The following is a 14,185-nucleotide window of genomic DNA, read 5'->3' on the forward strand; positions in this document are numbered from 1 at the left end:
TATATACGAATCGAGTAAGAGACAAAATCGAAGATAAAGGTGGACTACGAGAAAAAGATTCGAGTAATCGTTCAACCCCTTCGAAGCGAAGAGTAAAAGAGAAGAAACGGGAGGGAGAATAGAGAGGAGGAGAGACGAATAGACGGTCCGTAAGGGTTAGCCGGCCTGTTCGCGACGGAAGGGAGAGAGCGTCGCGAGAGAGGGAGAGACTGCAAGCAGAGGGAGCAGGGTAGGGCGACGAAGAAGAGGTGGGGAGGTTGCGAGAGGGGTAAACGGAGGAAAGAAACGAGGAGAGAAAGAGAGAGTATTATACCGAACTGAAACGAATAGAGAAAGATATACATAGAAGGCTGGGTGGGTGGAGGGAACCGGAGCAAAGGGGGTAGAGAGGGATAGAAGGACAGCGAGAGAGAGCAAACGAGCGAGCCCCGTGTCTTGCGTGCCACGAGAGAATACAGAGAGGGCCTAAAGTCGAGAGTTAGGAGTTGTGGCTCGTGGTTAGATAGGATGCGTGTGCCTGGGTGCGGTGTTCCACCACCACCCGACAGCCGACGGTTCAGTAACAACAGCCAGATAACCAACGACACTAACTGCAACGACTGCGACAACAACAACAACAACAACAATATCATTATCATCATCAATATCAACAACAATCACAACTACAACGACACTGTGAACAAGATCGGTTCATTATCCGCGCAAAGGGACGACATCGAGTACGACACAAGTAATAGCGCGGTCGCGCGCGGCCAACAGAAGAAAACACCTGGTGGTTGCCTCGAGCACCACGGTGCCGGCTGTCTAACGGCGGAGACGGCTCGACCGACACCACTTCCGCCACAGAAACCCAGAGAAAGACCGTTCACCGAGTTCACTGGTATCTGGACCATCTCAAAGAATAGCGGTTCGCGATTCGACCTTTTGAAGATCTCGCAAGACTTGATTTCTTTGAAGAATCCCGTTGTCTTCCGGCCTAGTTGGAACGTAGTCGAGGTGTAGTCGAGACAGCGGAAAGCTGGTCCAGACCACGTACTTTCCGTGGACGCGGAGCGGCTGGCCGACCAGCTGGAGCACCAGCGTCCCACGGCGGCGATCGTCGGCGTCGCGCGGCGTCGGGACGACGCTACTGGCGAGCACAGGCTCGCTAGAGGAGCGCGCTGCGAGCCGGCTTCAGCCTGTACCACAGCCGACGTCCCAGCTACTCATGTTCATCCCGGACACACTGAGGAGCTGCATGGTGGAACCGGATGTCTCGACTTACCTGCAGGCCCCTTCCGTAGGACAGGTGCCTTCAAAAATATCTTCAATATACATACATATCTCGTTTGTCGCGTCTATTTACCGGATCGGAGATTAGTAAACAGAGTGCTCCTTTAGAAAGTTTTACGAGCTTTCCTTTGGCTTAGTTGTGCTTTCTATCCGGTTGACGATTGATAGGATGCTCGGGGATGTGCCTGACGCGCTGTGCCACGCTCATGCTTTTATTTGATTAAGTTGAATGTGCCATGCTTTCACGCTTCCCAGTACCGCGTTCTTTGGTGAGACCGTGTCCGATATTCCCGTGAGTGATTTTGGTGGAGTTTTGTTTTGAATGAGCGAATAGTCGTAGCAATGTTTGAAAGTCACGATCTCGTGTTCAGAACGAAGGATTGTTCTTTCGAATTATTTGTCGTTTCTCCGATTTCCTTGTTCCTCTTCGATAGGAAAATACTAGTTTGTAATGTTCCTTAATTCTTAATAATCTCCGTCTTATCTATAAGGGAGCTCTGTTTTAGACAGTATCGAAGGTTATTTCAGCTTCCTCTCGTTTTCGTCGGCGAGGGACGAGAATTAGAAGAAAGGGTTGAAAGACGGGAGAACACGTGCAACTCGCGTGCACCAGCGTCGAGTTCCTTCTCCCGATCGTTCGCGGACAGACGTAAACACGAGTGTTTTGCTTGGAGAGTTCGCGATTACGGTGGTTTTCGCAGAAATTCGTTGTGTTTGTGATTCACTCGTCGAACAAGTGCATCGTGAACCTGCGTTTCGTCGAATAGATCGGATATTGTCCTCCATCGAGCGGAGAAAAACGTGACGAATGATCTGTCTGACACGAGCTATCTGAAAATTACGTAATCGTTCTTCGCTATCTCGAGAACTCAAAGTTTAACTCTGTTACATTCTTTCGGCCCTTTTTGCCCTAATCGCGTTTGTCCGTCGTTAAAGAGGTTTTAAGTTCAAGGAGGATACAGAGGTATCGTTGCCGATACCTGTGATTTATCGTTTCGATTTTACGTCAAAGTTTTTCTTACAGGAAAGTTAAAGGTTCTTCTGTTCGTTAAAACAGGAGCAAAGTTAGGACATGGAAGTCAGAAAGACGGAAGAAGTGCAGGAGCTAGAAAAGAAATTGCCGTGGAATAGGTTTAATCGATAGAGTGAGGTTCGTAACGGTCGTAATAAGGGTAGAAATGGCTTAGATGCAACGCGATGCGAAGCGTCGCGACGCGTAAATAGCTTTCGCGCGTATAAACACATAGTGGATCGTGTGGCGCACACGCGATCCATATTCGTGCCTGTCATATCCTGATCGTCGTTCGGTTTCGTTCTCGATGTCTCTTCTCGTCAGCTGATTTTCAGCAATGCGGCTTTCGTTTTCGTGGCGCGCGAAACGTTGTAATTATGTAAGAAAACGCCTATTTATACCCGATAATCACGGTTCTTACGTAACGCGACCACGGCTCCGCGTCACATGCTCTCTATGTCCACTGTGATTTTTTATATTTAGATTGCATTTGCTTTTATCCATTTACGTCGTGCCGTAGTTGTATAGTTTGCCCTTCGAGTTTGATCTCGCTCTTCTTTCTTAGCGACGGTAGGGAATGATCTCCTGGATGCTCAGAGTTTTCCATTTATTATTCGTTTTATGTTTTGGGAGAATGAATTTATGTTCAGCTCGCTAGGGAACATTATGTTTTATTTAGAAGTTTATGGGGATGCTTTTTAAGTAATGTTTGGTTGAAGAGCGGTGGAACATAGAATTCTTAACCTTTAGGTCTCCAATTACATTATCTTTGTTTTTTTTTTATCGCAACTTTTTCAGATATTTGAAAAGTATCGAAATGAAACAATACATATTATTATGATACATATATTTTTTAAAATGTCGTAGTTTTTAAAATGAACGTCGAAAGACATAGAGGAAAATCTACGCATTTCTATGTTCGCCTAGAATTAGTGAAACCTCTTAAACATCTATTTCTCAATCACTCAATCGCCAATGGTTTGACCAGAGAGTTTGATAGAGAGTTTGCAAACCCTTTTGCGGTGACAATGGAAATCTCGTAGCTCACTTTGGCGGTGAAATGTCGCGTGGATATAACTGGAGAAGGTTCGTTGTCCGCGTGCTCGTCTCCAGCAAACTTAGAACAGTCATTAGTGTGGCGAACACGATATTTACTTTGGGTGGTGTGCGGCTTGATACGTTGCATCGTGTGTATCACCCTTGCGAATCACAGAGGAAATCTAGGCGGAAATCGCTTGTCACGTGACGAACACGTTTCTGAGTATCTTGATTTAGTGGAAATCATTCAATAAATGGAGTTGCTCGAAAGCCAAGTCAATCAATTCCAATCTTTTAATATCAGTATTAAATTAACATTTAATTCTTCAGTGATCTATCCAGAGATCTATCTGAATATCACATGGAGCGATACTCTTAAATTTCTTCGTTAGAATGTGAGGATTATTATCTGATTACATCGGAGCAACGAATTCCGAAGGAATGATCTGTTTTATTTTTTGCTAGCTTTCTTCTTCTTATACGGTAATTTGTTTAGGCGTTCTTGCTTCGAAATACAAAAAGATTCGGAAAAAGGAATCGGTATAACTTTTCCTAAATTACCAAACATCGTCCACAAAATATCGAAATCCATCTCGAATAAACCTTTCGCTTAAAAGCTTATCCGCATCACCAAACGCTCTGACTATTAGACGAAACTATCCTAACCCACTTCAAATTCTAGGAATTCTCTACAACCACCTGAACCGTAGCACCTGTGAAAATCCAACTTGTTCAACAACCTCAAAAGCCAAGGATTTTCCCATCCGACAACAGTCGCTTCCTCTGATCAAAGGGTTGCCCTCTTTCCGTTTTACTACCAGCTCTCAGGCAATCCGTCTTATCTCGCGCAAATATCGGCTACTCGTTGCAAACGGCAGTTTCCAGTATCAGGAATCGCGAAAGCGAGTCAGAGTCCATGCATAACGCGTGTCTTCTTATCTGCTTGCGAGAAAAAGAGGAAAGAGGAGAAGAGCTAGAGGGTACACTGTCGTTCATAAGTATTCGACCAAACTGAGATCGATTTTATATTTTGAAAGTTTCTTCATCTTAGTATCGGAATATGAGCGTGTGTTAATCTTCAATTTTTCAAAAATCAAATAATCGATATTGACCATGTCGATCGGTTTAGCTATTGGGTGCTTCGAAACATTCGTAATTTAATGATTATGGATGATAATATCGCCGTAGTGCGATTATAATCTATAGTTGCCTAACAAAAGTAAGTAAGTGTCCAGAAACTTTTGAACGGTAGTGTAGAGGAAGGAGGAAGTCTATCTTACGTACAGACGAGGAGTTTGGCTATCGATCGCCACCCTCTGCACGTCTTTTTCCTCTCAACCCTGCTCTTTTACTGGTCCTCCCGGTTACAAGCCACGCGGCCCGGCGACAACATGCACCTACCAACGTGAAACGTCCGTTGGTTTTTTACTGCGGACCTTTAACTCCTTCTGACAAGAACTGCGTCCTTGTATTTCAAGGGAGTCGTTTCAGAGGGGTAGTTGCACGCATTTCTTCGAGTGCGTTTGATCGTTTAATCCCTAAGGGTGCGGAGGTTGCTAAAGTTTTTGCGTTAGGTTATGGAAAGTTTTGAATATAGTTTCGCGAATAAAGGATTTATCGTGGTTTTGGAATTATAAACCTGATCTAGTTTCTCTTGTTTGTAAATTTAGATAGAAGTATTGGTCGTAGTATCAGGATGTTAGTGGTTTCGAGGATGGCAAGTTAGTTAGGATTATTTTTTGTATTAGGTTGACCCAAAAGTTTCTTCCGTTTTATAAGAAAATAATAGATGCATTTTGTTCAAATAGAACAAAATTGATCATACATAATTTAATAAAATAATATAAAACAAAAGATGTGCATCTATTATTTCCTTAGAAAGCGAAAGAAACGTTTGGGACGATCTAATATATTTTGTAAGAGGGTGAGAGAGTAGAGATTTTTGAACAAGATATAGCGATTGTGTCATGACTTGTTTAATTCTTTGATATTTCTTTCATACTTATCGTTAAAAAAGAATCTTACAAGTCAATTTTTCGTTCATCATTTATCGCCCTTTTAAGAAATTCGTGAAAATTCAAATGGATTAATTTTTAGGGGATTTACACGATATCCAAAGTATTTTGTTCGTTTTTATCTGTTTTTGGTATCTTCTGATTCGGCAGTCGGTGCACGCCTTTCGGAAGAGTTAGAGAAAAATTTTCGCGGAATCGGGCTTCTCGGTGCGCCTACTATTTTTAGCGCTTCCAAAAATCAGTTCCATTGTTTTTTCGCGGGTTTATTGACGCGGAAAGCGGCGGCGGCTAGGACAGGAAGCTCTGCGGGGAATTGGAACGTGGCAAGAATCAATTTTGCCCGGCCTTCTTCCTCGAGTTTCACGCAATTTGCCCATCGTCCCGCGGGACGTCCCTTGTTAGACACTAGCGCCTGCTGTCGCAGTGTAAATTTCTATCCTCGCCGATCGAACATAGACATTTCCCTCGTAAATTACCATTAAAACTCTTTCTCTTTTACTACGAAACGAATACCTTCAATTTTTTCCACGAATTTCTCTGAGTATCTTGAATTTCATAGACAACAGTCAGACGTGCAAATATTATTATTACCATTTTATTTCGAAATGTCAAATTGAAATCTTCAATTGCGCTCCTCGATGCTTTGCCTTATAATACGGAATCGTATCCGTGGATCGAAGATCTGCGGACTACTGAACCCAATATACGTACGATATTTGCTTCGGATATAAAATTAACTTTTTTGCATCTACAGACGAGAGCGTTAGAATTATACAATACGAATGTGCTAAAATTTCCCTGCTATTTTATGACTCGTCTCTCTAATTAGAGTAACATTCTACTTAATTCTAAACATATATTTCGTAGGATAACTATGGCTGCGACAGAGTTAACACTAAATCAAAAAAAAAAAAATAAATCGTGGAAAATAGAATCTCGAGTCTAGTTCGATGTAGGATCGCAAAGGGCGAAAACCCTTTAAAAAGTCGAGAAAAGGAAGACCATAGCTTCGACCCAGCAAAGTGGCAAAAGGATCGCGATAGAAAGACAGGAAGAGAGTGTGTATGTGTATGAGAAAGAGAGAGAGAGAGAGAGAGAGCAAGAGATGCAAAGCGTGGAAGAGGGGCGTCGGGGGGATGGGAAACTCGGTAGGCGGAGGGGATCTAAGGGGAAGAGCCGAAGTGTAGCACAGAACGGCGGGAGGAGTGTGGAGGCTGAGGAGGGGTGGGGAGGGAGGGGAAGTTGCGTCGGTTCGAGGGCAAATCTAGTAAGCTAGGACAGAGGCTATTAATAACTGTTTGGGGTGCCGTACCTGGCCGCCGCGCGGTGCCTTCGGCGCGCGTCTAGATACGCGCGTCTCGACGACCGGCGTCTCAGTGTCGTCGCGACGACCGACGTCGTACCCGTCGTTCCGGCGTCGACGGTCCTTCCTACGTCTCTCCCTCGCACGGTGAATCCGCGATCAACCGCAATCCGTGCTCCGACGTTTCTCGTTTCGTTTCTCTACGTTCGCGCGCGTTCTCGTTCTCTGCTTCGCCATTTTTGTTCTCCGTTCACGGCGAATCGTGTTCCGTAAATCGTTCTCGCATTGGCTCTATCGATCTCGATCGTGGAATTACGATCGAACGGTTTTCGTGGATTCGAGAAGGGTACATCAGTGAAGCGACGGTGGTTTGGTAGGCAACCGGAGTGGATCAGTGTCGTTCGGTATCGACTCGATATATTTAAACGATCGGTCATCACGGTGATAGAAGCGCGTCGGTGATCAACTCCAGACTGATTGGCTCCTTGGAGGAGGATCAGCTGATCTCGTGGTCGCTAGAAAGCAGCGTGTCGATCGTCGGGTGAATCGTTTCTAGCGAGAATCTTTGATTCTATGCGCGGGGTGATTGGCTTGTCGGTTTCTCAAAGTGGTCCGAACGCGTAGTTCTTGTAAGTATTTGAGAGATTACTCGGGCGTCGGTGGCTTTCAAGCATTTGGAATGTTTTCGTGATAGAGAACCGATCTCCATGTTGGGCCTCGATCGTGGTTAATTGGTTGAGTTTATAGGCACTACAGCGCAACGGTGCAATGACATAACTGGTTGTTCAATTTCGAAACCTTCAATCGTGACTTTTTTATGTTCTTAATATTAGGCATCGGAATTTGATTTTATTTTTCAATTAACTTTTATGGGATAGCGGTCTGTTTGTTTTTTTCATTCTGTCTCTTCGATAGGTGTTATTCGTATAGGATTCCTGGTGTCCTTTTTTTAATGGAAGCGAGAATGACTGCTTATATTTTTCGACGTTGGCGTGGCCAAAGATCGTAGAAGAAACGTATTCCACGTCGATGCGTCGCGATAAACAAGCGCAGACGCGCAGAATCCGCGTCGATTTATTACCGACAACTACGCACCAAAACTCGCCATACAAATAGAAGTTTCCCGCGACACGTGCGCTCGCCCAGATCCCTCTTCACCCTTCGGAACCCGGTTTCTTGGATCCATTTCGCGTTATAGAAGTCCAGACACCGCGTGCGATGCATCTTTATTTAACTTTATTTTCATCATCTTCGGTAGAATATATTTCACGGATTGTTCTAGGCATTTCTAAACCTTCACACTTGCTCTAATAAATTACCACCAATTAGTTCGTAGTTTATCATTTTACGTCATCGATCGATCATCCCCTAAACGAAGCGTTGATCGATCATTCCTTAATTACTTAGAGTAATACTTTCATCGAGGTTAGAAGTTTTTACATATCTAGACGAATATAAATTTGTTAATAACATTTAACTGCAAATATATTATTTATTAATTGCTGATTAATTCACAAATGCAAAATGATCTTAAATCTTATGATTAATGATATCGTTGTTTCAATTCAATATCATCGTTTTAAGCTGAATAATCCCCTAAATACTTTATTAGCTATTCCACAAACTGCAAAGTTTTTACTTTCTTTTACAATCTAAAAATTTTTTCAGATCGATCGAAAGGATCGTTTCACTGAGAAAGATATTCGACATCGAAATGTTGGATCCTCGGCGTTCGTTCTCGCGAGATGTATCCGTGCGGTTCATCAACCCCCGAGAAACCCGGGCAAATCGCACGTTGACGTCCCCTTCGCCCGCGTCCTTGCCCTCCCCCGGTCTTTTCCGCGATGACGACGCGTACAGCGTCACCGTGCGCCTCCTTAATGTCTTTGATTTTCGTTCGCGTTCCGAAAATAACGACGTGTCTTATAGATAGACGCGAGGGCGCGCGGACAGGCGAGATTCGGTGACAAAGCGGGCTTGCGCCGCGAAAATCTTCCTCTGTTCTTCCACGGGTTACATATTTCGATTTTTCTTCCAGTTTTCGGTACAAAACTTATGGATCGAAGGAAATTTTATTTGAGAAGGGAGTAGATAACCTCGGGAATTTAAGTATCCGAGGATAGCATCTTGCAAAAGAGAGAAACGTAAGAACAACATATTGCGAGTTTCGAGTTACTTCGTATGATACGATTTGTGCAATGAAACTTGTTAGAATTAAGCGTTTTGTTTAGCTATGAAATTGGCCTACAGGAGAGATACACTGCTTGAAACAACTGGAGGATCGTTTTCAGGTCTTCAGGTTCCGTTCCTTATTTCTGTACTTACTTTATTTTTAATAATTCTCCGTTTTTATTCGGCCGGCGGGTGTAATAGAACCGGTTCATACTACCTTTTGTTTCTGATGAATTCCGATTCGATTCTTGTTCCGATTGTTTTGAGCAGTGTAAATGAAAAATACAAAGAATCGTTAGCCACGATCGAATTCCCTTATTAATCGCCACCGATCGTCCCGAATTCGAGACCGATCAAACCACCGCAAAACCATGGTCCGTTTTCCCGCAGCAGAAACCCATTGGAAGATTGAAGCTTCTCCCGCTAGACATCGTCTCCCTCGAGGAAGCCAATAAATCCTCGAGAGAACGCAGACAACGAAGGAGAAACCCTTTACTTCTCTGCTTGCTCGAGCATGCTAACGAGACGCAACCAGGAAGAGACCTCCTCAAGATAGTTGGAAAAAAAATCTTGCGAGAAGAACATCCACCAAATAAGTTCAAAGACAGAAAGAAATAAAGAGATTGAAATTGACCATAAGGTCGGTTCGTTGATCCCAGGTGAAAGGAGGAGGAGAAGAAAGTCGTCGGAGAGGTGGTGCAGATGAGGCCACGATCAATCTGCGACAGGGTGGCGGAGGAGTATTACGAGCCTGACGGTTGTTATTGCGAAAATCGGTGCTTCTGACAGCCGGACTGCAGGAGGGACAGACAGACGGTAGTGTGCCACAGCAGCCGCAGTGCTTGCGAATACTCGATGGTTCGTGTCGTTTGACGCTTGTTCCAAAGGCCAGCCTCGTGTTCTTCCTCGTCCCTTCGCCTTTCCTCTGACGTATCGCATCGTCGCGTAGTTTCGATTCTGCGGTTTCGTATCCTTTATCGGTGAGCTGCGATAGCACGGACGATAGCTCGAGATAAACTGTAGCGTGTTCTTTTCGATTTATGCTTGTGCCTTCCTCTTCCCCTCGCCTCTTTTCATCGGATTAGACTTCTGAATCAGAGCATAGCAATGGTAGGTTAATTTTACGAAAGTTCCGAAGTATGACCGAGATTTCTTACGATCGTTGATCGTTTTAAGAAGCCTGGAAGATAAGAATTTGAAATGAAGGATATTATCTTTATGATTTAAAATTTTACAACAAGGATTTCTTAATGGACGATTTTCAGGGTTTGTCAAAGGGCAGATTGACAAACTCGATTTTTTGTTAATTCATAGAGATGATCAATGTGATCGTGGAATGACTGATATTTCGAAAAAATTACTAAATTTATTTTCGATATGTTACTAAAATATACAGACGGAAGTATTGTCTTGTTAATGTTCAGTAAATAATGCACGTAAAACTATTTATCACGTTTCTTTTACGTAATGACAGACTGTTATACATAGATATAGTTATACTAGTTATACATAGATCATATCTTATCTGTAAAATTTCAACTATCCCTTCTCAATCTTAAATTACATCTTCCCCTATGTTACACTCTAACAATTTTCCAACCACACGTCATTAGCGTACCACTCAATCAATATGCAAATTCCTATCGTTCAATAAGACCCTTTCTCGTGCGCAAGAATATGTCTAAAGAGTAGAAGATGAGATTGCAGGTACGCGATATTGTTCTGCCGACAAATATTCCATCGAGCAAGGTTTTCATCTCGGCGGAAAAGTCGTCGCAAATTCATCTCTCTAGAACGATGTTTACATCCTCTTGAAGCGTGAATCGCGGGATTCTATACGAGAAATCGCATTTGCCTGACAAAGGCAAACGCCGTCGATCTCTCGACCAATAATCGATCTCCCTCTTTTCCCGGTTCTCCCTGTCGCCCCGTCAACCGGAAACGAAGGTTCGGCCGTGTCTTCATTCCGGAACAGTTCGAAGTGCAGATAAGGGCCAGGTTTCCTCAGGATGTCCGCGACTTTTTCCTCTCTCTTATCTTTCGTTGGAATAAGAATTCGAACAATTTGTCTACTTCAACTTTTTCACTGAAAGTTCTTATTTTCCAAATCTTCGCTGCATGGTAGTTTCGTCGGATCGGGTTCTGAGTATTAAACGGATAGGATATTTAGGAATTATTTATAAATTACGAGACTGAACTTTCGAGACCACTGTGAATCGAATCGAATTGCATGAAAGCTAGTTCAAAAATTTGCACTATCCTTGCACGATTATATGCAAATAATAAGCTTATAAACCATTTTATCCGAGAACGAGAGGACACCTTTTTTACGAGACTAATCCCTATGATCCACTCTAACTTAGCTTCCAACCATACGGACATTCGTTTCTCCACAATTCTACAAGAAAATAAAAACAAAAAGAAAAAAAGAAAAAGAAAAATGCTTAAAAAGAATACAATTGCAAATCGGACATCCACCACTATTGCTGTTACTATTCTTTAAATCCACCAAGAGTCCTAAGGAATAGAGCTTCGAATAATCGCGCGCCTAAACAGAATTTGAACGACCAATCAGCTATTTTCCCAGTGGTGTTTTCGTTCGAATTCGATTGCACGACGCTTTCGTCGTCTTTTTCGAGTGAAGCGCGCACAGAGTAAACATCGACGGTGGCTCGTGTTTCCTTTGGGCTCGAAGGGGTTTCGAGGATAACCCTCGTTCTCGACGGACGGAATTCGACCGGACAAACGCGTCGCTAATCAATTTGTGACCGTTTCTGCCCGCAGGATGAGTTCCATCCATTCATTGAGGCCCTCCTACCATTCGTAAAGTCTTTCTCGTACACGTGGTTCAACCTACAAGCTGCCAAGAGGCGTTACTACAAGAAACACGAGAAACGGATGAGTCTCGAAGAGGAACGTCAGTGCAAGGAGGAGCTCCAGGTGAGTGATTTCTTCGATATTTTTTTTCTTTCTTTCTTTTCGTAAATAGAGACGAGACGTCGAACACGATGTTAGCACACGGATAGATTTGTCAATGTCGAATTTTAGATTTCTAAATCTGCTAGCTTCGTATATTGGCAAACTGCTATAGCACTGCACACTTGATCGATGTTTTTCACTTTATAAGCATTGACATATTTTCTAAAAAAGTGCGGAAACTAGGGTAAGATTTATTTCACAATATACCGTTAACAATGTGTTGTTAAGGTAGTAAATTATGCGAGAAATGTTTTATATCGTTTTGAAACGGTTCACGTGTTTACACATATATGTATACAGAATGGGCTGTGTGTTTACCTATAGGATGTTTTAGTCGAATAATTTTGTACGTTATATCTAGTATCATACTAAAGCAATAAGCTTTTACACGTAAAAATTGGTAAAGGGAAGACGCGAGAGACGAGAAATTATGGTCGCTTTAACCTGACGAGGCGTCAAATTAAGGCGTTTAATTTCGAAGCATTTAAGTTGGCTAGTTTGAAGCGTAGGAGGAAAATTCAGGTATTAAACGTGGGAGTCGTGGATGAAAACGATACACAAAGGTGCACACGCCATAACGAATCGATATGCCAGGTCGAATCGCGATAAAAGTTCCAGCGAGGCTCTTCGTCGGCGAATGCCAGCGGACGTTTGCACGAAACCGAGCTAGTCGTCGACACGGAGGTGTGCTACGGCCTGCTAATTTCATGGTTAAGAATAAAAATAATGAGGTTTCGGCCTATTTCTGGCGCAGAAGCGTCCTCGTGACGCGCGCTATCGCTCAGCCTCAAAGCCAGTAGCTCTCAATCGTCCTGCGTCTCGTCTCGGAAACCTCTTTATTAATAGAACGATTTAGCGCGGGACCAGGGACATTAACGAGGCATAGCGTGAATCACGAAACGCTTCGTTGCTTATTTAATTTTTGGGAAGTTGTCGTTGCTAGATTTTTCTCTGCAACGTCGAATGTTCGAATATTTAAGCTTTTGCATTCTGGAATTTAACTATCTACTGGCATCGGTGAATCGCAAGTTTGGATTTGGCTATTTCGCCTTAAACGAAACGAGATACAAATTCGTTGTGTTTATTTTATCGAGTTAGGGAATTGATATTCGAACGAGACTACCATCTTGCCTCATCGTCGGTTTACCAGTAAAATCGTGGCAAAGCCTAACAAATAATATGTTTACTCTATTCGACGCACAAATACCTCACGAATTTCCCGATCCATCGCTTCTCAACTGAGGCTAATATTTTGTTTCGCTACTGGTTGACCGGTAAGATACCAATAAAATCCTTGGTCGCATCTACGGGAATGCCCAGATAATCCCAAAAGGTAACGTTCAGGCCGATCGACTCAGGCCGATCAGTTCGACTCTGTCGAACAAAAGTTCAATTAGGGGGGCAGAAAATAAAATAACGAACAAACAGGCAACTGAAAAAAGGAAAGCAACGCAAATAAAGAAGGAAGAGGGAGAAGGGAGGAAAAACGGAAGAGAAGTCGGTGAACCCCGGATATTGAGCGAGGTTGGCGCGTCGGCTCGGTTCGACGAGTCATTGACATTCGAATTTTCGGCCGGACCGCAATCTTTTCCCTTGGTCCTTTTTTTCTCTCCCCCGGTGGCGGCCTTCGCCACCATCCAGCCTCTCTCCCAACCCCCAACGACCGGTGCACCGCTAACATTCGGCTGGTCCTCTCTTTCTCTCGTCTATCCACCGCAATTCGTATTCTCCCTCGCGACGCCGTTCGATCAATATTTTAATTTCGCGATGCTGCGGTATTTAGCGGGACGAAAAGAACGAACGGGCCGGTGCTCGTGAAAGAAGCTATCCTATCGTAGAATGGAGGGGGGATCGATGGATCGTCGACTTCAGGGGAAATCGTCGGCCAACGACCATCTTTTTTTTCCGCTAACTCCCTGTTTTACGACTGTATCGTACGATTGATTCGACGCGAATTAGAATCCGATACCCGATGACAGGTGAAACGGGGCGCAAATGGAGGGACAACGACGGTTTCAAGATTCTTTGATACGCGGAAATAAGCAGTCGGTCGGTTTTTTCGTGATATCTACTTGTCTTTGTCTTTAATCTCTTGCATTCGATATTTTGTATAGTTTCGAAGGATAGTTTCCTTTCTCCTTTAAAAGTCCTAAAAATTGTCAGTCAATGTATGTATTTAGGTTTGAGTATCTAGGTACTACTACGCGATTTTTTTAGTTTCGTCCTTCCTTCGAACAAGCTAATTTTCCAAGTCACGAATAGGACTTCGATGGAATGGCGATTGGCATGATACAAATTTTTCCCGGGGGTCGCTGCGTGGAAGTTTTTAAAAACGAAAGTGCCTCGGAGCCGTAGGCGCGCGCGGGTCGCGTTGAATTTTACATGAAGTACATT

General features: G+C 43.5%; 1 protein-coding gene across 8 annotated transcripts in view; it reads left to right on the forward strand.

The window, feature by feature from the left end:
• The first annotated feature begins 1,107 nt into the window (after nt 1–1,107).
• Nucleotides 1,108–14,185, forward strand: part of NfI (Nuclear factor I) — a 63,944-nt gene continuing 50,866 nt past the window's right edge. For 6 of the 8 annotated variants that reach the window (XM_033341969.2, XM_033341971.2, XM_033341972.2 and 3 more), the window contains exons 1-2: nt 1,108–1,288; nt 11,597–11,752. In XM_033341969.2, coding sequence (XP_033197860.1) covers nt 1,208–1,288; nt 11,597–11,752 — 237 coding nt within the window. In that variant the 5' untranslated portion in view covers nt 1,108–1,207. Of the gene's footprint in view, nt 1,289–6,677; nt 7,270–9,202; nt 9,671–11,596; nt 11,753–14,185 lie in introns of those variants that run through there. The other 2 variants (XM_033341973.2, XM_033341974.2) reach the window with 2 other exon arrangements.

Source organism: Bombus vancouverensis, chromosome 4 (assembly GCF_051014615.1).
Source record: "Bombus vancouverensis nearcticus chromosome 4, iyBomVanc1_principal, whole genome shotgun sequence".
Taxonomy (NCBI): Eukaryota; Metazoa; Arthropoda; class Insecta; order Hymenoptera; family Apidae; genus Bombus; species Bombus vancouverensis.